The sequence below is a fragment of the Suncus etruscus genome, chromosome 1, assembly GCF_024139225.1.
Source record: "Suncus etruscus isolate mSunEtr1 chromosome 1, mSunEtr1.pri.cur, whole genome shotgun sequence".
Lineage (NCBI taxonomy): Eukaryota > Metazoa > Chordata > Mammalia > Eulipotyphla > Soricidae > Suncus > Suncus etruscus.
In genome coordinates this window covers 177,066,409-177,091,359 of record NC_064848.1, presented here as the reverse complement: position 1 = coordinate 177,091,359, position 24,951 = coordinate 177,066,409, and the positions used below count along the sequence as shown (strand labels likewise).

The 24,951-nt window shown below is 38.5% G+C and overlaps 1 protein-coding gene across 1 annotated transcript in view; it reads left to right on the top strand.

The window, feature by feature from the left end:
• ANKFN1 (ankyrin repeat and fibronectin type III domain containing 1) overlaps positions 1 to 24,951 on the top strand; it is a 203,420-nt gene that overhangs the window by 162,621 nt on the left and 15,848 nt on the right. The window contains exons 16-17 of the mRNA XM_049772771.1: positions 5,111 to 5,277; positions 12,845 to 13,058. Of these exons, the coding sequence (XP_049628728.1) occupies positions 5,111 to 5,277; positions 12,845 to 13,058 (381 nt within the window). The remainder of the gene's footprint in view (positions 1 to 5,110; positions 5,278 to 12,844; positions 13,059 to 24,951) is intronic.

Genomic DNA, 24,951 nt, shown 5'->3' with positions numbered 1-24,951 from the left:
AGATCCACATGAAAGGTCAAGAGATACACTGAAAACTTCTAAGGAGTATCATAAAATTCCGTCAGAAATCAGAAAATTATAAAAGAACATAAAACACTAATGAAACTTTTAAAAGGTGAAAATTATGGAAATGCATAAGTTAGAAAGAATAAAGGAATACACTATATTTCAGCCTGATTTGTATAAGACATCTCTGTCTTGATGAAATGATTTGAGATTTGGCAAAGTGACCATGTTCCTTCCAGTGGCCAGAGTGAATCATAAATAACTTGCTAGCCAGTTATGGAAAACTGCATCTGTGCCTATTCCAGCACTAAACAGATCTAGCAAGGGCAAAATGATGAAGGAGCTTAGCTCTCTGTCTCCAGGAATAAAGACTAGGCTGGGACAAACACATCATGTGTTCCTTAATAGTTACTTGGAAAATGGGAGAGATTATCATATAGGAGGGGGTTGTGATATGTCTAGAAGCAAAGTTGGGCTGAAGCAATGTGATAGAATTTTACCAGAGTCCCTCTCCCTTACACTGCCTGAGGGTTGATACCATCCCACTCTTTGGGTTAGAACAAGTTAGACCATACTAATTAATTAATAAAGCAATGCTGAGGGACTGAAAAAGGTTGCTGTTTATATTCTTTCCAGAGACAAAAGGCAAATCAGTATCACAAGTCATTGAGGCCATTGTTATGTGGCCTCTGGCAAAGGTTGCTGTGACATAACCATTGACAGAAGGTCAAAGATAAGGAAAGTTGAGTTTATTGGTTTTCTTTTCTCTGTGGATCAGACTGTATGGACTAGAAAGACATATATTTAATACGTTGGACGTTATTGTATCCTCCTTTCAGCATAAATTCATTGTGCTTCCTTCCATTGTAATATCAAGTGCTGTCTGGGTCTTGGTATAGAAGTATAGAATCCAGTAGGAGATATGGACATCTATATCAACGAATCAAAAATCATAAAAACCTGCTTTAAAAAGTAGGATGTTGAATTTCAGAGAAAAGGTCCCCATTTTTCTTTTAAAAAAATAATATTTGAGTTATACCTTGAAAGAGATGTAACCCTTCAGAAAAGGAAAGGAAAGGCAGAACTGAAAGGAACATTTTTTTTGAGCAAAAGAAGCAGCAGGCACAATGGTTTGGAGACCAGAAAAAATGCACCCCAATTAAGTGTACTCTCAGTATCTCATTAAGGCAGATAACTAAGGGTCTAAAGAAGTAAGTGATAATAAATGTAAATTGGGGCCTGGTGTGTGATAGCACAGCAGACAAGATGTTTGCTTTACATGTGGCTGGCTCACATTCGATCCCCAGCATCTAATATGGACCCCAAGCCTGCCAGAAGTGATTTCTGAATGTAGATCCAGGAATAAATGCCTGAGTGCCATCAGATGTGGCAAAAAAATTTTAAATTCACAGAAACACTTAAGCCATACTAAAGAAACTAGTATTTTTTTGTAGTTACAATGAAGTTATTAAACAAATTTTTAAGAAAGTGAATACAGTCTGACTGCTTTTTAACGGCATTGTGGAAAGTGTATTGTAGAAAAGACAAACACGAGACCAAAACTAGTAGCAATGAGAACTTTTCCCAACACAGCCCAATGTGGGTAGACAAGGAGACGCGTGAGAATTCAGAAGTTAAAAATTAATAGACCATTTTGACTGCCTTAATGTACATAGGGCAAGTGGCAGGTTTAGAGAGTCTATATAGATTACTGAGATGGATATAGTTGCCATCTACTAAAACAGGAAATGTGAGGGGAAGGGAGAGGTTTGGGGGAAGGGAGAGATGATGAGTTCACTTTGACAAATGATGAGTTTTGAGGTGCCTGTGGGATATCCAGGCACTGAGCCTAATGGAATCCAAGCCACAGCTTATAAAAAATGGCACAGTCTCAACCCTCATTCCTAATGCCCATGATTTAGTATACCATTCCTGAATTCCAACTATCAACGCATTCACTACCAGGAACCATTGGAAGGGCAAGTTGTGCACAGGTTCTTTCTAATACTTTGGCAAAGAATTTTGGGACTAAACTGGCCCGAGAAGGAAATGTTTCTGACTCCTTTGCTCCAAACTAGCCTATATGGCCTGTGATTCTACATCATATTATTCAAAAAATTATTATATTAAAGATCTTCAGGAAGATTATTCTACTATCAAGTCTGTTCTAATACACTCCTAAATACTTTATTTTTCATTGGAAGGCCAGGCAGAGTTGTAAACAAAAGTTTGTTGTTGTTGCTGTTGCTGTTTGTATCTGATATATGCTTCATGTTGGACTAGGCTCTCTTATATGTACTATTTAATCTTAGAGACAGAGAGGCATTATCATTGATTTCTTAGATATGAGAAAACTAACTACCAGGCATGTCATATGTGAAGAACTATGATTCAGTTTCAGGTCTATTTGCTACCAAAGCCTTCTCTACCCCCTATTTATTCTCTTAATCTGACTCCTCCTATGTATGTGTTGATGCTGGCTGCTTTTTAGTCGGTATCTATCTGAGATAGAAGAAAGCAAGAAAGGAGGCACCACAGGAAAATCAGTCTTCATTTGTGAATTACTGACACATCGTGGGGTTCCGATAATGCGTTGTTGTAGCCTTATACCATCTTGTCTGTAAAAATGCATGTGATTCACATTAGAAAAAAAAAATTAGAAGCTTCCAGTCTATCCTTCCCTCCTCAGTGATGGCTACCAAATGTATCATTGCTAAACCACAAAAGACTATGTTAAAGGAACATTTGTTAAAGGAACATTAAAGGCTCTGCATAAAAACCACCAGAGTGGGAAAGTGAAGCGTTGTAGTTGGAAGGTCCTTATAGGTCACTGTGGTGAGTGGCATGGTGGTGTGGGCTCCGTGAGACCACCCACTGATTCAAGCTCCTACCGCAAGGAGACACAACAAGAGAAAGTTGTGGACACCCTGGCATTTCAGAATTCAGATGGGACTGATAGTGTTTCTTTGAAAGAAATTCCTCAATGCCTCTCCTTATCTTCTCAGTTATATTTTTAAAAGAAGGGAAAAAGGTGATTTTTTTTTTTTGGTATAACTTGGTTTAGAAATGCAGGCCCTGATACGCGTCACTTTCTTCACTCTCCAGCCAAGAGAAGACATCTGTCAAGTGCTAACAGGATATAATCCCTCCTTGAAAGGAATAAAAACACATTCACAGAACTCCAAGGGTCAAGAGTAAGTTAAAAAGTAATAGTGACTCTTTCCTGAAAAACTGCCAGAAAATAGCACAGACCTGAAATTCCTTTCAAAAAATGCGAAATAAAGAAAGAAAAAGGGAGGTAGAGATAAGGGTCTTTCCTCCTGGCAAACATTTGTTGATTCATGCAGTCAATAAATATTGAGAAGTTATAATAGTCCAGGTTTTGAGGATATAACTACTAGGTGGTATGATTTTATGTCTTCAAATTAATCACAATATGATACTTAAGCATTCAAGTAAACATAATTCTAATAAGAATAAGTAAGAATAGTAAGTATCCTGATATATTTGGAAATAAACTGTAAGAGCTCAAAAGATAAATAAATTAGTTCTATATAGTGGATTGGAATTGTCCATGAAGATTTTACTAGAGTCAAGAATATGCAGTGTAGTGGTCTTTAAGCAAAGAGACAGCATGAAGAATAGATCATCTGATGCTCAGTCATTTCTCTTGTTCTCAGACGTTATACGGAGTCAAGTCTTCTTTCTGTAAAGCAGGGAAGCAGGGAAGTGCTGAGTCAGGAAAATATGGAAAGGAAATACTGATGCCAGAGGGAAAAATTCATATCAAAACTGAGCCTGTATTAATAGAGAAACATCGCCTAGAACTAGGGCCTCTGGGATATGGATGAGCCATTGAAATCCTCACCCCATTCTTCTCTTTATATATTTCATATAAGGAAATACAAACAGATCATGTTACTCTTTCTACTCATCTGAGACTCATCCTAAGAAATCAATCAAAGAAGCAGGCAGTGGGAACAGCAGGATCTACAGAAATCTCTCAATGCAAAGAGAAGCAAAGCTTCCTCGGTGAACTGTAGAGAGGATCAGGTGCCCCATGTGAGGTAGTGTGGTTTTTAGCTCCACTAAATGGCTAGCTCGGGGTCTCGGAAACCAACAACAAAGGGACTGAGGGTTGTAATTAGATGTTCTTCCTAGAATTCCTTACCAAAGAAGCCAGAATAAAAAGGGCTCAACATATTTGTTGATGTATAACAGCCCAATTTCCAGAGCATGAAATGCACTGGTCCGGGTCAGAAGGACACAGAGTAAGTAAAGTTCTGGGAGAGTGAGTCTCCAAATTCAACAATGCTCGGGAAGAAAATAGCACTTCACCAGTCATAATGAGGATGCTTTCCTCCTTCTGGAGTCATGAAAGTCAGTCAGAGTGGTATGGAAAATCTGACCAGTTCAGGCTGCCTAAGTAGGTTCAGCTTCACAATCCTCTTTCCTTCCCTCTTTCCTTCACAAATAAGAGGAAGGCTAGACTGTTTCCTAGGGCCCCAACCCCATGATCATTTGAGAGAAGAAGGACAAGTCAGGTGAAGACAAAAATGATCTGTTGAGCCATCTATTCTCTCATTATCTTTCCAAAGGAATGATGGGGAGGAGAGGAAAGTGGAGAGATCAAAGTCCGTCATAGTAAGTCCATGGAGATGTGTTCCAGTCTCATCTCTAATAGGGTTTCTGGCCTTTAAAGGGAACAAACAAGATAGACATGGAAATCAACTAGGTTTCCAATTGCTATTTGGCGTCCCTTTTTTTCCTTCAAGGTGATAGCAAACTTATTTCCAAATCATACATATATATGTATATATATATGTATTGCACAACTTTGGAGCAGAACATGAATTGCAGCTTGAGCCAGCCCCCTTCCCCATACCTTAACAGGACTTGGTAAACCTTAAAAGGGAATATTGTCTGACTAAAACCAGACAACTGGCCCCTTAAGAGTACATTTATAATTTATTTATGGCCTAATATTTTCCACTGATAGGATTAATAAATCATGTTTTCATTCGACTTGTTTTCTCTGAGGTATGAATTTCTCTATTTTGATACCAGATCTTAACATGTTTTATTTTGCTTGTCCATTCTCCAGTTCATTTCTGCAGCTACAGGGAGAAATTTATTAGTCTGTATTGCCGCCTTTCTGCTGTTATGGAACTGGATTCTCTGAATACTCAACAGTCCCTGAGGGAAGCAATCTCAGACAGCGAGGTTGCAGCTGCCAAACAAAGACACCAGCAAGTTTTAGATTTCATCCAGGTACAGTTTGTTTCTCGTGAGACCAAACTAAGTGAACAATAAAAGTGTACTTAGAATACACACCTTACCGTGCCCAGTTTAAGGAAGCAGGAAACCGAGAGCGGAGTCAATAAGATGGAAATATAGATGGAGAGTCTCAAGCACATTGGTGAAGGAGGTAATAAGATGCAGCAAAACTATAGCTGTCAAATAACAAATAATGGATCGAAATTAGGAGGGAAGAAACAGGTGTCATTCAAAGTGGACAGAGGGATGGGGGGGGAAGGTCATGGTCATTTCAGTGGCAGGGTGTGCAGTGACTTTGTGCCTCAATACCATAAACTGGAACACTACTGTAGCCCTGTTACTTAAACTATAGTTTAAATAAATAAATAAATAAATAAATAAATAAATAAGTACAAAGTAAAGGGAAAGAGCAAAGTCAAAAAACTAAGCAGTCAATGGAATATTGCTCAGTACACAAGTAGAATACTGATTTTTAGCAAAAAAAAAAAGTGGAACTCTGTAATATGTATTTTAAAACAAAGGCTATAGAAAAAGCTATAGATCGCTGACAGTCACTAAGAGCTATTATCAATCACTGTGCTTGGCCTTCCACATTGAATAAAAAAAAACTTACTGCCAAAATTAATGACCAAATATTGGTGGTAGGATTAACTGCCTCCCAAAATAGTATTCCTACCAGGTAGCCTATTGATAATTCCAACAAAGTACAGGGGACTAGAGAGATAACACAGCGGTAGGGTGTTTGCCTTGCATGTAGCCAATCCAGGACAGATAGTAGTTCGAATCCCGGCATCTCATATGATCCCCCATGCCTGCCAGGAGCAATTTCTGAGTGCAGAGCTAAGAGTAGCCCCTGAGCACTGCCAGGTGTGACCCAAAAAGCAAACAAACAAACAAACAAACAAAAAAGTAAAGCTGTAATTCAGTATCTTGACAAACAGAAAGAAATAATTCACTGCTGGGTTACTGATCCTATCCTAATCAATAATTGTACTCCACCCTAGGGTGTGACCTGGTGATAACATATTGGATTATTCCTTACTTGGTATTCTGCTCCACCCTAGGGTGGTACCTGGTCTGAGGGTCTGAGGAAGGCTGGGGCTCATTCTTCGTTCTTCTTCCACTGAGCTGCACTCCATCTTAGGAGCAGAAAGCTTTTATGGTTTGAATTCCTTGCTTGAGCACTGGATTTCCTGAACCCATTCTTGTACCTTTCACTGTGTGAATTATTTCCTGTGGATCTCTACAACTGGAACTATTCCTCCTGACCTAGTCAGACAGGGGAATGGGAACTGCTTTTCCTGTCTGGGAGCTCGGTGGGAATCAAACCTTAACCAATTTCCTAGAGAACGTGACGCTTCAACTCACTAGTTTATATGTTATTCCAAATCCAGTGGTATCTAAGATTACTCATCTTTCTGGCAGAGTTGGTACTTTAATGTGTAACTGGTTATAAAATGTTGTTCCCTGAGTGTCTAGAAAAGTATTACATTGGTATCTCAGTGTTATGGAAGAGGGACTAGTTAGTAGTTAAGAGAATTGAAGAAGAGTCAGAGACATAGTATAGTGGGTATGATACTTGCCTTGCAAGTATTTAATTAAACTTGGGTTTAATTCCTAGCATCTCATATGGTCCCCTGAGCACCCTCTAGGATGCATTCCTACAAAGTCAGGAGTAACCCCTGAAGTATTGCAGGAAGAGAGAAAAGTGAGAGCGAAAGAGAGGAGAGAGAGGCAGACACAGACACTGATACAGACGTAGAGAGAGACACAAAGACAGAGACAGAATCTGGATCTATCCCCCAATTGTTTCAAAGCCCATTGAACAAATCTTATATTTTTGCCTAGCAGTTACCCAGTTCACAAAATAAATATAACAAATAGCTGCCTGAAAAATATCCCCATGATATATACTTAGTCCCATTTGATAAACTCTTATTGAACACCCAAGTTTCAGATACTTTATGGAAGATAAAAATCTGAATCATACTTATTTCCAGCCAAGGAAGTTTAAAATCCATTAGGGTAGACAAGTATATGTAAATACTATTTTCCAACTGTGTAGCTACCCAAAGAGAAGGTTTTTAAAGTTCTGTGTCAACCAAAAGAAGTAAAAATATACTTACATTTCCTTTTTTTTTTTTTTTGTTTTTGGTTTTTGGGTCACTCCCTGCAGCTCTCAGGGGTTACTCCTGGCTCTATGCTCAGAAATTGCTGGCAGGCTCAGGGGACCATATGGGATGTCAGGATTCGAATCACCACCCTTTTGCATGCAAGGCAAACATCCTACCTCCATGCTATCTCCTTGGCCCCTATACTTACATTTCTAAGTATAAAAATAAAAACTCATAAAAAAATGTATCTGAGCAGGGGCCAGAGTGGTGACACAAGCAGTAGGGTGTTTGCCTTGCATGTGCTAATCTAGGACGGACCACATTTCAATCCCCTGGTATCCCATATGGTCACCTAAAACTGGAGTGATTTCTGAACACAGAGTTAGGAGTAAACCCCTCAGCATCACCGGGCATGGCCCAAAAACAAAACAAAACAAAAATACAATAAAGAAAGCAGCAAAAATCGTTGATCAGGATCTGGAGAGAAAACATATTTGCCTTGCATGCAGCCAATTTGGGTTTGATGCCTGACACTCCCGCTGGGCCCAGGAGTGATTTCTGAGTGATTTCTGAGCACAGAGCCCTAAGCACTGATAGATGTGCCTCAAAACAAAAACAAAAATTAAATGTTGATCATGACATTTATTTTAAAGACTGTGGTCAAAAAATTTGCACTTCATTCTGTAGGCTATAGGGCAGGGGTCTCAAACTCAATTTACCTGGAGGCCGCAGGAGGCAAAGTCGGGGTGAGGCAGGACCGCATCAGGGATTTCACATACCGAATATTCGCAATAAAAAATCGCAAAAAAAAAAATTGCATTAAACATTTACATACCCCGAACGGAACTGCTCGGGGCATGCGAATGTTTAATGCTATTTTTTTCTTACTAATGCAATTTTTATTGTTATTATTCGGTAAGCGAATAATCGCGAATACTGCAATATATGAAGGCCGGCCGCAGACCACACAATGTTGTATGGATGGCCCGCGGGCCACGAGTTTGAGACCCCTGCTATAGGGTCTGAGTCCAACTCCTAAGAAAATGGGGCCGGGCGGTGGCGCTGGAGGTAAGGTGCCTGCCTTGCCTGCGCTAGCCTAGGACGGACCTCGGTTCGATCCCCTGGCATCCCATATGGTCCCCCCAAGAAGCCAGGAGCAACTTCTGAGCGCATAGCCAGGAGTAACCCCTGAGCGTCACAGGGTGTGGCCCTAAAAAACCCAAAAAAATAAAGAAAGAAAGAAATTCCTACACCAAAATATTTAAAAAAAAAAAAAAAAGAAAAGAAAAGAAAATAAGTTCTATGTACTCATTTAGAATAGTCTTAAAGTGTAAGTGATCATTCTCCCATACACTGGGAAGGATACACTGTTCATAGGAAGTGTTTATTCTCATTAGTTGTGCTCACAAAATCATTTTCATTTTATCATTCCTGGACTTAAAATAAGACAGGGAAATAACATAGAAAGCTATACATTCAAATACCCAGGCACGTAGAGAATATTTAAGAAAAGGAAGTAATATGAATCTTGGGCAAATAAATCTAACTCCCAGTCCTCTTCTTTACAAAATAAAGATGAGAATAGCATGACCTCATAGGATTACTGAGAGAATTCAATGAGATAGCATTCTTTAAAACACTCAAGAAAGTACCTCTACATCATAGATATGAGATAAATTATATAATCTTTTATTCACTCATGAATATAATGGAAAAATATTTTGAAATACAAATAAACAATAGTTTGGAAATTGTGGAAACTCACAAAGAAGATAGAAGATATTTGCAAACTGACCCAAAGACAGATCTCTAGGATTATCTTCTCTCATCCTATAAATGAAACCACTTTGTTGACCTCTCAGATCAAAGAGCTGAATCTTTCAAAATGTGACAATGTAGTGTTTAGATTTTTCGGGATCCAGAAAGACAGTAAGGTCGGCAAGATTCTTGCCTGGCAGTTAGCTGACCAGAATTCAATCCCCAGCAACACATATAATCCAGCATTTGGGTAATCTCTGATTAAAAAGCTAGGAGTACACTCTGAAAACAGCTGGGTGGGGCCAAAAATAGCAAAGGAAAAATTCCAAACATTTACACCATTTATCTTACTTTAAGAAAAATAAAATATCAGTAGGAGGAAAGGGGGAGAAGAATGAAACATATGAACAATATGAAAAATAGACTTCTCTTTTGAACCCAATAAAAGGGACATGGAACAAGTAAGAAAAATAATCAGAAGTCAATTAGTATATACTTTTAATTGTGACTCATCTACTGACTAACTTTAGAATACTGGACACTTTTGTTGTTATTGAGGGGCCCAAACAACACTTGACAGTTCTTGGGAGCTTTCCTCCTCTCAGTGCTTAGGGATCACCCGCAGCAGTGCTTAGGGGACCATAGTGTGCCAGGAATCAAATTCAGGGCTCCTGCATGCAAATAATGTGCTATATCCCATTGAGCTTTTTCTCTGGCCCAGTACTGGGCAAATAAAATGAATATTTGATCTCTATGGCCTCCTCTTAAGTAAAATGAAGGAGACTGTATTTGATTACTTGAAGGCCTTGGCTGGCACTAATGTATCATGACTTCTTTATCAGCCACAGATACAAAATTTTTTTTTTGGGGCATGCCTGGTGATGCTCAGGGGTTACTCCTGGCTATGCACTCAGAAATTGCTCCTGGCTTGGGGACCATATGGGACACCGGGGGATCAAACCGCAGTCCATCCTAGGCTAGCACGCCCAAGGCAGATGCCTTACTGCTTGCGCCAATTCTCCAGCCCTTACATAAATTATTTTAAAGAACTCTTCTCTAACTGTGTCTCAGGTTTTGAGTCTGCCTTATTTCTCTGATATTCCAATGAATCTCATGTGTTTACAGAACAAGAAGGCAAAATTTCTTTTTTTTTTTCTTTCTCTCTTTCTTTTGTTTTCAGAGTGGGGCACACTACTGCATTTGTTCTGTTCAGGCCTTACTCTATCTATGCCCAGGGAATACTTCTGGTGGGACTCAGGAAATCATATAGGGTCCCAGGGATCAAACTTGAATTGGCCAAGTGCAAGGCAAGCACCCTGACCACTGTACTATCTCGCTAGCCCCAAGGCTAACTTTTTGAGCTATCATAATATCAAACCCTCTTGAGAGGGCTTTTAACTTCTCTCCTTTATACTCACCTTAGAGTCCCACTGCTTTATTTCTCTTTCCCTTTCACTCTACTAGTAAGTGGTATGAATAAGGCAAACCAGGCAAAGAATTCTTCAAAGTTTTAACTATTCTGACCTCCCAAAGCAAGTAACTTGAGACTCCCCTCAACATACTCTCTCAGCCAGCCAGTCGGCCAGGTACATGGAGACTTGGAAAAAAGCCAATTTCCAAAGGATTAAAAAAGTAACTTCTTTGCCAGGCCACCTCTGTGCACCCATTGCCTTCAGTGGCCTGCCTTGCGGCAGCCAACATGAATCACCTCACAGGCTGTAGACACAGTGATATCATCTCTTCTCTGATCTACGCTGGGCTTATCGCTCAGATAAGTTTTCGTTCTGGGAACAGAATGAAAACCAACTGCAGCCACTCATCTATAGGTGTTCACATCTCAGCCCACCATACAACCATGACCTGCAGAGGCTACACCAGCCACCAGCTGTGAGAGCATTTGTGAGATTCCAGATCTAAGACAGTGTTGAAGTCATTACACAAACCAAACATTGTAAAGAGCAAGGGAGTCTATGTAAATATAATAGGGGATGGAGGAAATTCAAGGAGTACAGCCAACAGGGGCAGAGCTGGACCAGGAGAGGTAGAGAAAAATCATAGATAAGATATACATGCTACAGAGACAGCACATGCAGCAGAAATGTCAAAATGTAGAGACTTAGAGCTTGGCATATTTGAAGCTGCTACAGTCTAAAGGGCAATTAGGCTATAATTTATATACCGTAATGCTTCAAATGCTCCTAAGCTGTAATAGAAACACAGCTCATTAAATATAACCAATCTATCATCCCCTCAAGCACCTTGTAACTGTGCTGTGAGAAAGCCAATCACCTTTACATTTTAATAAAAATATTATCTTGCCTGAGTATAGAGAAAAGGGTATGATTTATGGGATGGAAACCAAACGTTTTCAAGGGCACAGTGAGAAATGGATGCAGAACTTTTAACCAACAGACCTAGGGAATTCATGGTCTTTCACTTTAAAAACATGTCAGCAAGTCTTTAGAAGCAGTATTTGGGCCTTAAAATCAGAGGGATTATGTTGTCAGTTATTTTTAGATCAACAGTATAAGGTAAAAATGGGTGAAAATTGTGCCATTTTTGGAGCTACTTAGTCCACAGGCATCTCTGTACTGATGTTTTTGATTTTTCTGCACCTTACAACTCTTAACTTCACTTCAAAATTAAGAAGCAAATAGTATTTCTGCATTTAATTTCCAAATCTCTACACTAAATATCTTCTCAGAAAACGGTTGAAATAATTGCATCCAAAGAGAACAAATGTATTCTCATTAATAATGGTGTATTTTCTAAGGCTTCTATACCACCCCTCCAAAAAATAGAAATGTATTCTCACCTAATTCTTGGAAAACAGAAACCTGAGCTCAAGATGTTGTAGAGTCACTCTTCCTCTGGAGCCTCCAGGGCAGATAGTTTTCTATTCCTACCTCCTGGGAGCTGCCCACATTCTCTGACTTGTAGCCACATCACTTCATTCTCTGCCTCCCTGATCACACTGTCTCCTCTTCTGTCTGCCAAACCTCCCTGTACCCCCACTTGAATAATATCTTTATGAGGAAATATTTCTTTGAAAACAGAACCTGCCCAAATAATTTGGAATAAAATTCTCTCAAATTTTTGATTACATAGTTTGTCATATAAGGTAATATTTACTCCTGAAATTTCTTTAACATACCTCTGAGACAAGAGAATGCTGCAAGGAGTATGACCTATTACAGCCAAATAGGAGTACAACAGCCCATTGGGAACATTTGTCCAAGACTTTTCTAGATTTTTACTGTGAACTTCAGACTTCTCCCTCCACAATGACTCAGTTTCTGTTCATGGGCCTGTCCACTGCTGAACCTCCTCCCTAGTTCATTGTGCTAATGAAGTCTGAAGCTAAAAAATCAATCTTTCTTTACCCTCCATGAACACTCTGCCAAGTCCTGTCACCTAGAACATACTAGAAAGCAAATTGGCTATTGACCACAAAATACCATCCACTAGTTCATGGCATGGCAGACTATTACAGTTTAAGACACTATCATTTGTTACTGATCACCAGACTTCAGAACATTCTTTAAAAAGTATGTATTAAGTATAGATTAGAGTCCTCTGAGAAAATTCAAAAATATAGCACAAGGTAGTAATTTCTATAATCAGAGACCTTAACCTTAACCTTTGAATCGCTTTTGGTAACTTAATGTCTTTACCACCTTATTCCAAAGCAAATTGATGAAGTTTGGCGTGAAACAAGATGGATCATGGATGCTCTGCAGTACGCAAGATACAAACAACCAGTTTCTGGCTTACCCATCTCTAAGCTGATAGACCCTTCAGATGAACAAAACCTAAAGAAGATCAGCTCCACATCATCACATATAGATTGTCTTCCATCCCCGTCCCCATCCCCAGAGATGCATAGAAGAAAAGCAGTGAGTGGTAAGCAATAAGATCTAAAGTTCTTTTATTTCAGTCAAAAATTCTCAGTCCTGTTTCCACTGATAAGATTCTTTGTGCTGAAGCATTAGTCCCAGCCATTGGTGGGAAACACTGTTCAATAGGAGTCATTTCTTAAGGGGGTAGGGTTTTGATTAAAAGTACAGCAGGTAAAGTGATCATCTTGCACATAGATGACCAGGGTTTGATCCCTGATACTGCATAGGGTCCCCTGAGCACCACTAGAAGCAATCCCAGCACAGAGCCAGAAGTAAGTAAGCCATGAGGACTGCCAGGTATGGACTCAAAATCAAACAAAAATCAGAAATGAGAAGAGTTAAGATACTACTGTAACCTGAAAAACTTGAGATCAAGTTGATTCTCTTCAGAGGTAGATTTTTTTTTTCAGTTCTACTTGAAGACCCCAAATAAAATGACAGAGAGCAAGGATAAAGCTTAAAGAAGACTGCTCTAGTGCCAGATAAAGGCCAGGTCAGCTGAGGTAACTTGATCAAAATTAGGTAAGGAAAGAGAATAGACCAGCCTCTAATATACATGGCCTGACAGGAATTTGGCATAAAAAGAAATCTCAGCCTGATAGGGACTTCTGAAATACCATGACACCAAGTTCCTGAATGTAAAGTGGAAATAGAAAATCCTTGACTAAATTATAATGCTGAGCCCAACAAATTGGTTAGTTAAATCAGAAACATAGGTGCAGAAGATAATTTGACAGACAAGTTGGAGATACCCAGCAATTTACATGTCAAAATTTTATTTACTTGGTGAACTTAGGGGTTTACATGACAAATGCTAACCAAAAAATCATGGCTGATGTCTACAAAAAATGTCTACAAAACAACACTTTTATGCTTATAAACAAAAAGCATGCTTGTCAAAGGCAACAGAATGGTCTTGCCTAAAATAGTGAGTTAGTGCCATTTTTCTAGTCAAATTAAATAATGGAATTAGAAGCATCTTTTTACAATTCTATAGTTTATAATAGGCGGGGTATTTCTATAATTTAAACAGTTCTGAAATGTGGGCTTGTCCTATAGGGGGGCAGCATGGTGTTGAGAAAGACCTTGCCTTTGGAAGTTAAGAGATGTGGATTCAAATCCCAACTTTATTATACTAGTTGTATGAACTTGAACATATTACTACATCTGGATTTCAGTTTCAACATATGTTAAATGAGGCTAACAACAGCTATACATTTGAGAGCTATTTTGAATAAAATGATCCATATCACAATGTCTGACAATTAATAAATAACTACCTATGTTTTGTTTTTACTATAGAAAATTTCATTGGGGATATAAGTTTATATGCACTACTGTCAAGTAGAAGAACTTGAAAGGCAGCTCATTTACATACCAAAGGACTCTAAGTTTTGCCAAACATTTATTTTCAGTAAGAAAAATAAAGTTAATGAACTGTATTTTTAGAGATTCCCACTGGGCTAGAAATATAAATGAAAGTCATACATGCCAGAAGCTAGTCTAAAAAGGCAGACAAATACATTAACCAAAAAAAAATTGTACTCTATTCTTATAGCATGTAGCTTACTGTAGGTAATAACTATATACTCATAAAATCAAAAAGAGCTTCGTGGAGGAGATGGCAAAGTTCAGCACTAGAAGGTAAGCAATGATTAATAAAGAAGGAGACCATTATAATAGAGAAAACAGAATGTGTGTATGTGTTTTTCAGGGAACTATATAAGCAGTCCAATTGAAATTCAGGACCCTTCTTATTTTTCATGTATAGTAAATTTATTACTACATTCAGACACTCTGAGGTAACAGATATAATAGTGATTTTATCTTTGCTCCCATAGAGCTTATATTGTACACTGATCATGAAAGTATAAACAGGTTAGTTCCAGGGTGAAATTTTTCAATTGGCTGTTTAATTCAAAATGACAGTCGAGGTGGATGGGAAGCTTTTGAACTTAATGGGATGATCAGCAGTAAACTGTTTGTGAATGTTACCTTTGAAGCAGCCACCAAATAAAGCAATACAAAAGATCTCACTACAGTAATCTTGAGTAGAAATATTCAGTACAACAAAATAGCAAGAGGTCCTGAAGTGATTGAAGGATGCTGTCAGTCAAACCTGGAGCAAAATGAAGAAAGGAGAGAACAGTGAGAGAGGCACAGAGAAAGGAAAGGGTCAGATGAGACAGGATTCTTTACACCAGGGCAAGAAAATTAGGATTTTATTCTACTTTGATGAAAAGCCAGTAGATGGATTTAAGTAAGAATTAATAAAATATGAGTTATTATTTCAAATAAATTCTGGCTGTTATGAAGAAACTATTGAGTAACAATATTAGAGAAATTACAAAATATTACTAAGCCATGTTTTCTGGCTAATAAGCTTCAAGATTCTGTGATAGCAATTTCATATGCCAAAAAAAGAAAAATGATTAGATGGGGGAAGACCACATCTTGACTGAGTAGACATGCTGCATTTTAATTAACTTTTGAAAATTCCATACAACAGAAAAATTTCTTTGGTTTTTGGGGGGATTGGGAGTTTTAATAAGAATATTTAACTTCGGGGCCGAAAAGATAGTATGGAGGTAAGGCATTTGTCTTGCATCCAGAAGGACGGTGGTTCGAATTCCAGCATCCCACCCACCCCCCAAAAAAAAGAATATTTAACTTCTCATGTGCTCCCTGGACCAATATGTTGGTGGTGTACACCTGTGTGCTGCTGAACAGGGTGCCTAAACACATGTCTCCCACATGTCCATTCTTGAATTTGGTACTTTCATGCTTTCAGACCTTCACATTGAGATATGCACTGGAGCTCTCTTCACCTTTGGAAAAACCAGAATTCTCCCTTTAGCAGCTTTCTTATCCTCTCCCTCCCCTTCCCTAGTACCTTCCAATAAAGCCTGTTTTTACTTCAAATGAAAAAAGAATATTTAATTTCTGTCTTGAAATAGTAGTGATGAAATTTAACTTTCAATTTTTTAAGCATTTTTAGGGGACATAGGGCCTCATCCAGCAGTGCTCATAGCTTACTACTCCATCTGCTCAAAGATTATCCCTAATGGAGTTCAAATGGGGTGCCTAGAATAAAACCCAAGTTGGCTGTGTACAGGCAAGTGCTTTACCCCTACATTATGTATTAGGCCCCCTTTTGTTTTGTTTCGCTTTACTTTCTTTAAAGAAAATCATCACAGTTTTTTTTTTGGGGGGGGAGGTCACACCCAGCAGTGCTCAGGGGTTACTTCTGGCTCCATGCTCAGAAATCATTCCTGGCAGGCTCGGGACCATATGGGACACCGGGATTCAAACCAATGACCTTCCGCATGAAAGGCAAGCACCTTACCTCCATGCTATCTCTCTGGCCCATCATCACAGTTTTGACATAGCTGAACATACTACATTTGTTTCCAGATAAGTGAAAGTAATGTTATTCTTTTAAAAAGAAAAAGGACTAAAAGAAACTTTATAAAAAGAAAAAGGAAAAATTACAGTACCAAGCACATTTGTGGAAATTATTCTATACTCAGTGAAGACATTAATACAATGGCATAAGTTGTTGTTAGATGACCGTTTTGTTTAGTTGATATGATCCTATAGAGATGACAGCATCAAGCAAATAAAGTTGTCCAGAAAGTCAAAGCACTTTTATTGATACTGCAACATTTAGAGACATGGATTCAGCTGCCAGACATCCTAGAAGAAGGATGATATAGGAAGAAGGTGCCCACTCTGGCTCCAAAAAGCCCTGGTGATATCAACCCAAAGACCTACATACCTGCAGTTTGGCTGAATTGGTGTCCCCAGAGAGAATCTTAGAGAAATAATGAGACAGGACCATCGGGAAAATAGTTCTGAGTGATATAGCAGCAGGCATGGCTTAAGCAGAGTGGGAGTTGGCCTAACCTTTCCTCCTAAGATGGCCAGTTTTCTGCTGCATAAGCAGGTGAACTCATCATATTTTACAGCTTGGTTTACATCTCAATTGAGAAAAGAGTAAGTCTAAGGAGCTGACCAGTTTGAACATGGCAACTGTATTTGTGGGCTTGGTTACAGCTGCCAGGCTTCCCTGTAAAAGGAAAATTTGTGGGGAGGGTGCCCATACTCACTCCAAAAATTCCTGGTGATGTCAGCCTAAAGACCATAGGGTCCCTTTTTTCTTATTTATTTATTTATTTAGGTTTTGAGGCCACACTCGGTAACGCTCAGAGGTTACTCTGGCTATGTATTCAGAAATCACTCCTGGCTTGGGGGACCACATGGGATGCCAGGGATCAAACCAAGGTCTGTCCTGAGTCAGCCACGTGCAAGGCAAATGCCCTACCACTGTGCTACCACTCTGGCCCCATAGGGCCCCTTTTAAATAATTTTTGTTTAGGTACTTTAATGTATAGTACTGTTAACTGTACCTTTCTTGCATACATTATTTCAACCACTAATCAGCAGAGTGCCCACTTCCCTCAACTGGTGTCCCAAGGGCCCCTCCCAGCAACCCTCCCATGAACTATCAGTTCAATGACTTCAACCATTTGTTGTCATTTTATTATGTTTCTTTCAATCCCACATATGAGTGACCTCTTTTTTATTGGGGAGGTGATGACACCTACACATAGAAAAATAAAACTAAACTTCTGAAATTCTAAAAAATTGTAAATCAATAAGTTGAAAAAAATTTTTAAAAACTTTCTTTTTATGGATACGTAAAAATGTTAAAGTTATTAGAATAAGTAATTTTATGTTGATATATTGTTAATTTGCATAAAATATATGAATCCTTCAAATATGTAATTTGAAGGGAAAATCTGAGTAGGCCCATAAAATTGTATGTTATCCTTAAAATGGAATGTTGGCCTTATATTGGAAAATATTAGAGATATCGCTTAAGTATCTGCATCATTAAGCAGAAGATATTATATGTTTTAATCACCTGAATAGTCATAGAACAGGCAATATAAAATAAACACTAAATCATTACTAAAATGTAGAAACTCCTGTGGGGCCAGAGAGATAGTAGGGCATTTGCCTTGCACTCGGCCTATCCAGGACAGACAGTGCTTCAAATCCCAGCCTGCCAGGAGCAATTTCTGAGCAAAATGCCAGGAATAACTCTTGATCATCATGGGGTGTGACCCAACAACAAGAAAGAAGAAAAGAAAAGAAAAGAAAAGAAAAGAAAAGAAAAGAAAAGAAAAGAAAAGAAAAGAAAAGAAAAGAAAAGAAAAAGAGAGAGGGAGGGAGTTTGCCTTAAAAAAAAAAACAGCCTCCTTTAGTGCTTTTAGTGCTAAAAGCTGCTTCAAGTCTATGAATTCCTTAAATCCTGTCCATGAAGTCCTGAATTATTCCTTCAAACCTAAAATATAATCTAGTTGGTTACAGTATTGATGAGGTGTTCATTTCATTGAAATTTTGTGCTATATCACACCATTCTCTTCTAGTTTATTTGTACTTTATTTGTATTTATTTGTAATTTATCTGTCTCATGGCTTTTGTCACTCTGATTATAATATGTCTTGGAGTTTTTCTATTTGGGTCTATTTTCACAAGGACTCTTTTGGTCTCTTAGAACTTGGCAGCTGCTCTCCTAAACTCTAAAAATCTGTTATTTATGGTTCCTTTAAATAAATAAAGTTAAATTTTTAATAAAATTTGCCTTCCTATTCTTCAAGGAACCTGAAGATTGTTAGGCTTGAACTCATCCCATAATTCCTGGTATAGTGTTCTTTTTTTTGTTCCATAACTTTTCCAATCTTCTGTTGTTTTCTAGAGGTTCCTGACTTCATCCTGGAGCTCACTGTAATTCTACTAAAGATTTCAATGTGGGTTTTATATAATACTATTAATTTCTGTCACTTCTAATTGTAATTTTCTCATTTCTGTTCTCATATGTTCTTATACTCTGCTGACTATCTGTGCTATCATCTCTGAGCTCATCAAACAACTTCAGTATGGTGTCACTAGGGGCCGGAGCAGTGGCCCTTAGCTAGCATCTGCCTTGCAAGCAGAGCCTGGACAGACTTCAAACTGCGGTTCAATCCCCCAGCATCCCATATGGTCCCCCAAGCAGGAGCAATTTCTGAACACATAGCCAGGAGTAACCATTGAGCATCACCGGCTGTGGCCGAAAAACCATCATATATATATATATATATATATATATATATATATTATATATATATATATATATATATATATTACTGTGCGTGTGTGTGTGTATGTATATATATATGTGTGTGTATGTATGTATATATGTGTGTGTATGTATATATATGTATGTGTATATATATATACATACATATATAGTGTCACTAAAATCATTATCTGAGAATTTGCAGAGATGCTTTGTACTGAAAGAGACTTCCATGTTATTATTTAATTTATTGAACTTGGTGGCCTTCTATGGGTCGTCTCATTGTATTTACTGTGCTGATGGTAGATAGCCATCTGGTAGATAAACTAGATGAAATTTCACTCTTTTCCTTCCTTGCTGTCTTCACCCACTAGCTAGAGTATTTATGTGAGCAGTGTGAAATGTGCTGAGAAGAGCTGTCACTTACCCTATGGATGTGGCCACATAGTTCAAGAGATGTGGAAGTGAGCCTGCTGAAATGGGCAAGGTTGGGCATAGAGGCAGCTGGATCTGGAAGGAAGAGAAATTCAATTTTAATTCCCATAAGACCAACTGGATGGCAGCTGGAGGATGCCCTCACTTGGAAGGATAGAAAAGGAACAAGCAGAGGAACTCTTGATATGTGTTTGGTTTTTATCAAGGATATATGGCATGAGGATCTAAAAAAAGTAAATGGAAGTATTGGAAGATTTAGGAACTGACATATGAATGATACAACTAAAATAATAAGTGTGATTCCTGGAAAGAGTAGATAAATTAAGAAGACTATAGAAGGATCCTTGTTAAACAGAATAACAGGAGAGATCTGAGTGATAGTACAGGAGATAGGGTGTTTGCCTTATGCAAGACAACCTAGATTCACTCCCCAGTACCCTTTCAGGAATCTCCATGAGTGCAGAGCCAAAAGTAAGCCTTGAAAACCACTGGGTGTGGCCCAAAAAGAGGAAAGGAAAGAAATAGAATAACAGGAATTCTTAGGCTAAGAAGTTCGGAACAACCCGAGAAAGAAGATAAAGATTAACCAAATATTATTAAAGATTTTAATAAAAATCCCAAAAGGTTTTTATTGTTTGGTTTGTATTTAAAAAAAGCAAATTATTATAAACATTTTTCATGGAAATAAATTTATTATTGTTGCTTTAAAACCCTTTGGATGGGCTTGGATGGTGGTGGATGGAGATCGATGGTGATGAAGGGGTCTTTCTCCTCCAGCTCAGGACCACGTGTATCTGCAACCCCTTCAGCCCGTGGGTAGAAAACTCACAGACAGTCAGGCTTCTTCAGAAGATATCATCTTTATTCAGCCCTGGCCAACATATGTGGCCTATCATAATCATTTACGCTGGATCCCTATTCAGTCCTGCGTCTTAGCTTTTTTCAGCCATCTCTCCTCCACCTTCTATCCTCCATAATCTCCTCATCAATCCCTTCCTGGCCTTCCGGCCAAACCTTTTGTAACCCCTCAAAGACCCCGCCCAGAAATGGGCAGGTCTTTCTTGCAGGTAAGGTTACAGGAAGAATGGGGGTTGGGCAACAATTATGATTTACTAAAATATTCAGAGCTACAGCATGATAAAGCTATATCTCTAAATACCAAATACTTAATTATTATCACCAATTACATAGTTTTAATATTTGACCATATAATTGATTCCTTTTACTCAATCACCCATCCTCCTATCCTCTTTCCTTTTTTGTGACCACTATTATTATTCTTATAGTCTCAGTTTGTTTTGTTCTCTTAGATAATGAATATTGCTTGTCTTCTCTGTGAGTGAAATTATAAGGCATTTGTAACCCCTAGATCCATCCATATTATTCCAAATGGCAGGATTTTGTTAATAGTTGGGTATTATTTCATTGTATATATGCCACATCTATAATCCATTCACACTGCCAACTCTTGTTTCCAAGAACTCTTGGCTACTGTGAATGCTGCAGGCAGTCTGTAACCTTGATAGCAGTTTTTGAAAGAAATTAAATAGAAGTCCAACAGAAGTAGACCAGGGAGTAAATGGGAGGTAGTCATAAGTTCTGGGAAGGATACTCTTTCAAATCGTAGCTGTGAAAGAGTAGAGGACTAGAAAAATGGTGTCAGAGGGAGGAGAGTAGTACCTATAGAATTGTAAGTTTGAAAGAATTGTTTAGAAAACACCCTCTGTGTTCCACAAGTCACATAATACTCCAAACAGCTTTTCAGTTCTACTCTCTAAATTCACACTTCATACCTGCCATCTCTGAACCAGCTGCTAATCTTCTCTTGGTCACAGTGTTCTAAGTGTGTCCTCACCCCCAGTTGTATGAGGGTGGCCTCTCCTTTGCCCATAGAAGTGCCAGACTCATGTTGGCCAGAGGACACACACTTCCGTGGAGAGGATCTGGCCAATTACATTCAGATTTTATTATTAACTTAAAATGTGAGTGATCATCACTTTGTTTCTTAAATAAAATTCTCTTGGGTCCATTTATTACTCTGAAGCCAAGATTCCATGGGCTGTGAAATACAAAGACGTGGAGAGCAGCAAATGAAAAAATGGAACCACCAGTAATAGGGAAACAGTTAGAGCTGGAAGAAACATTTAGTTTCCCCAATCCCTTTACAAAAGGAGAAACATTTCAAAGCTGTGAAATCTACTACTGCTTATTCTGACCTCTTCATTAGCATGACCATTTTGAATGGGTTGGAAACCATTTATAACTTATGATGGGGAGGACCCCATTAGAGGGGCACCACCACCACAGTTTGTTTCTCACAGGACCAAGTTTGCAACACATATTGATTCTGGTTGGAAGAGGTAACCTAATTCTGATGACCCTGCTAGAAACACAGAGCCTATCACAAACTTAATCTCTGTTGTCAGTCTAAGATTCTGTGCTAAGGCTTGGATTTTACCTTGGATTTGTTGATGTGTATCTGGGTGGGAGGTGAGGGGTCACTCTAAGTTACTTCCCTTTTCTGGCGATTTTCAAACACAAAGTAGAATTCCTCTGAGTCAATTAAATTAAGCATTTCTCAAGGACCTAAGGGGGAAAGTTGGCTCCTAGAAAAGGCTGCTCAACGCAGGGGGTGGAATGATTGGCCATCACATGGATATTTTTCTCTCCAACTCCTTTTCTGTGGAGAGTGGTCACAGGCAGCAGCAATTTTTTTTTTCCGATACTGCTATTTCTCCTAGTGACGCATGGGGTGAGGCAAAGGAGTATGGGGGTGGGGCACTTGTTTCCTTCAGACGAGTTTGAAGATTATTCCTGACCTTCCTAACGTAATCTTCCTGCTAACCTTTTCCCAGAAGTTAAGAACACTGTAAAAACTGAACAACTGCAAAAAAAAAAAAGGAACCTCAAGATGTTATTTTTCTAGGGAAATTAGAATATGAACAAACCTCTGAGATTCTATCTACAATCCTGATCAGAAATATTTTAGAAATTCTTTATTTGTGAAAGAATTTAGGGATCAGGTAATGTAAGTCAGCAGTCAAGCACATATTTTAAATGTATGGAGCCCTGATTCAATCCCCAACACAATAGTTATTTAAACTCTATTCAAAATATAGTGGAAGCACATTAAATTAAGCTAAATTTTTCTCAATTTTAATAATGATGCCTTAAATAAGTGTAAAAATATTAGAGAATTATTTCTTACAGAGCCATTCCTTCTGTCATGCCCTGCCTTTAAGAGAATGGTAATAGATTTAATAGGTTCTATTTTTTTTCTGAAAAATAATGCCATCTCCCCCATAACTCTTTCAAAGTCACATCACTCTGCTCTGCTGTTGTTGGCCTCATCCACAGAGACCAGGAGTTGCAAACACCCATTATAATGGCAAGAAAGCTAAGCTTTCATAAGCCAGGACTAATACTAGGGGCAGAACCTTTCATTAAACAGCTCCCGGGGTCAACCAGAGGGGAAACTCAAGGTTCTAGTACTAGCCTGCCAATAGGTCCCTCTAAGGGAAATTGAGGAGCACAACCAGGTTTATTAAAATAAACACTGGGAAAGACTCCTACAAACTTAAAGGAGGCATATGGCCTTCGATCTGAGATGGAAGTTGCACTTTGCATTCTTTCCAGGGAGGGAGGGAATGGCAGTAGCCTAAGTCCTTGGAAACTCTCTTTAGTGCCCTGGCTGACATCCTGGAGATTTTCCCAGCTTGTTCTGGGAGGGGTATCCCATACTAAGCAATAGGTTCCATTAGGTCATATTAATATAACCACTATGGATGTCAAATATTTAGGTTCCCACAGTAGTGTTGTTACCCAAACATGAGTCCGTAAACCAAGGTGATATTTTCCAGCACATATCCGAGCCCCTTTTCATCTCCTTCCTGGGTTACTAAAATTATGCTAATCTTCTCGATTTACTTCCTATTCCTTCCTTCCTTCCTATTTCCTTTGCTTCTGAAAGCTATACTAGCATATGATTTCTAATTTACTGCTGAATCTAGGATAGGAAGTACAATACTGGACTCTATCATTACCAATAGAACACACCATACAAGAGATTATTCTTCTTTTATTATCAACAGCATTCTCATAGAAAAATATTGAAATAAGTCAGATTACTGTATTTTTTATAAGCAAGGTACTTCTTAATATGTTTTCTGGTTGTTCTCTAAGGATTAAAAAGAAATTCAAGAATAATACCTTTTATTTGTAAGACACTTGGGGTATTAACAACTAATTGAGTCCTCATAATACTTATCAAAGATAAGTAATAAAATTACCTATATACTATAGATTAAGAAAGGTTTAGAGTTTTGTTTTATTGTAGGTTTTTTGAGGGGGGTGGTTTTGGGGCCATACCTGGCAGCGCTCAGGGGTTACTCTGCTCTGTACTCAGAAATCACTCTGGCAGGTTTGGGGGACCCACATGTGATGGTCAGGGACTTGAACCTAGGTTAACTACATACAAGGCAAATACCCTACCCCACTGTGCTATTCGCTCCAGCTCAAGAGATTATTTTCTAAAGGTTATATATAGTAAGGAGTAATGCAATATTTTAGCCTAGTCTTCTCTAATTTAAGACAACTGTTTATTTTGCCAGACCAGAGATGACTCTTATGTCAGGGATAACCAAGTATAAACCAAAATAATTTCAGTGACTTTTTTTCAGGAATTTCTGTAGTAGATTTAGATGTTGTTAAGCTGTTTTTGCTAGTATTTTTAAGTAATCAGATTCCATTTCTCTATGCTCCCAAGTGACAATATTTGTTTGGGGTTTCACTTTAACCCCCAACATACTTCACATCTATGTATCAGATAACAGTAAAAAAGGAAAATATATTGATGATTAAGTCACAACCCAATTGGGAGATCTTTTGTGACTTGCTCATATATATATTCAGATTACATTATCTGATAAATAAGATTCTACATGATTCTCTGCTGGACTTCTTCCTTAGTTCATTCTTTCTTTAAATTTTTTCAGTATTTACTACTGAAATAGTATTTACTGCTCTAGTTTGACCTTGAAGACACCACAGACTGGAGTCCCCATGAGGCTGGCTACTTATTTGGTAGTGACATAGAGGCCCAGTTCAATGTAGCAAAGGTCATTGATATGATCTGCTGCACACACAACTCTTTTGTTTTGTTTTGTTTTGTTTTGGGGTTATATCCGGTAGCACTCAGGGGTTACTCCTGACTCTGCACTCAGAAATCACTACTGGCAGGCACGGGGGACCATATGGGATACTGGGATTCAAACCATCATCCGTCCTGGATCAGCTGCGTGCAAGGCAAATGCACTACTGCTGTGCTATCTCTCCA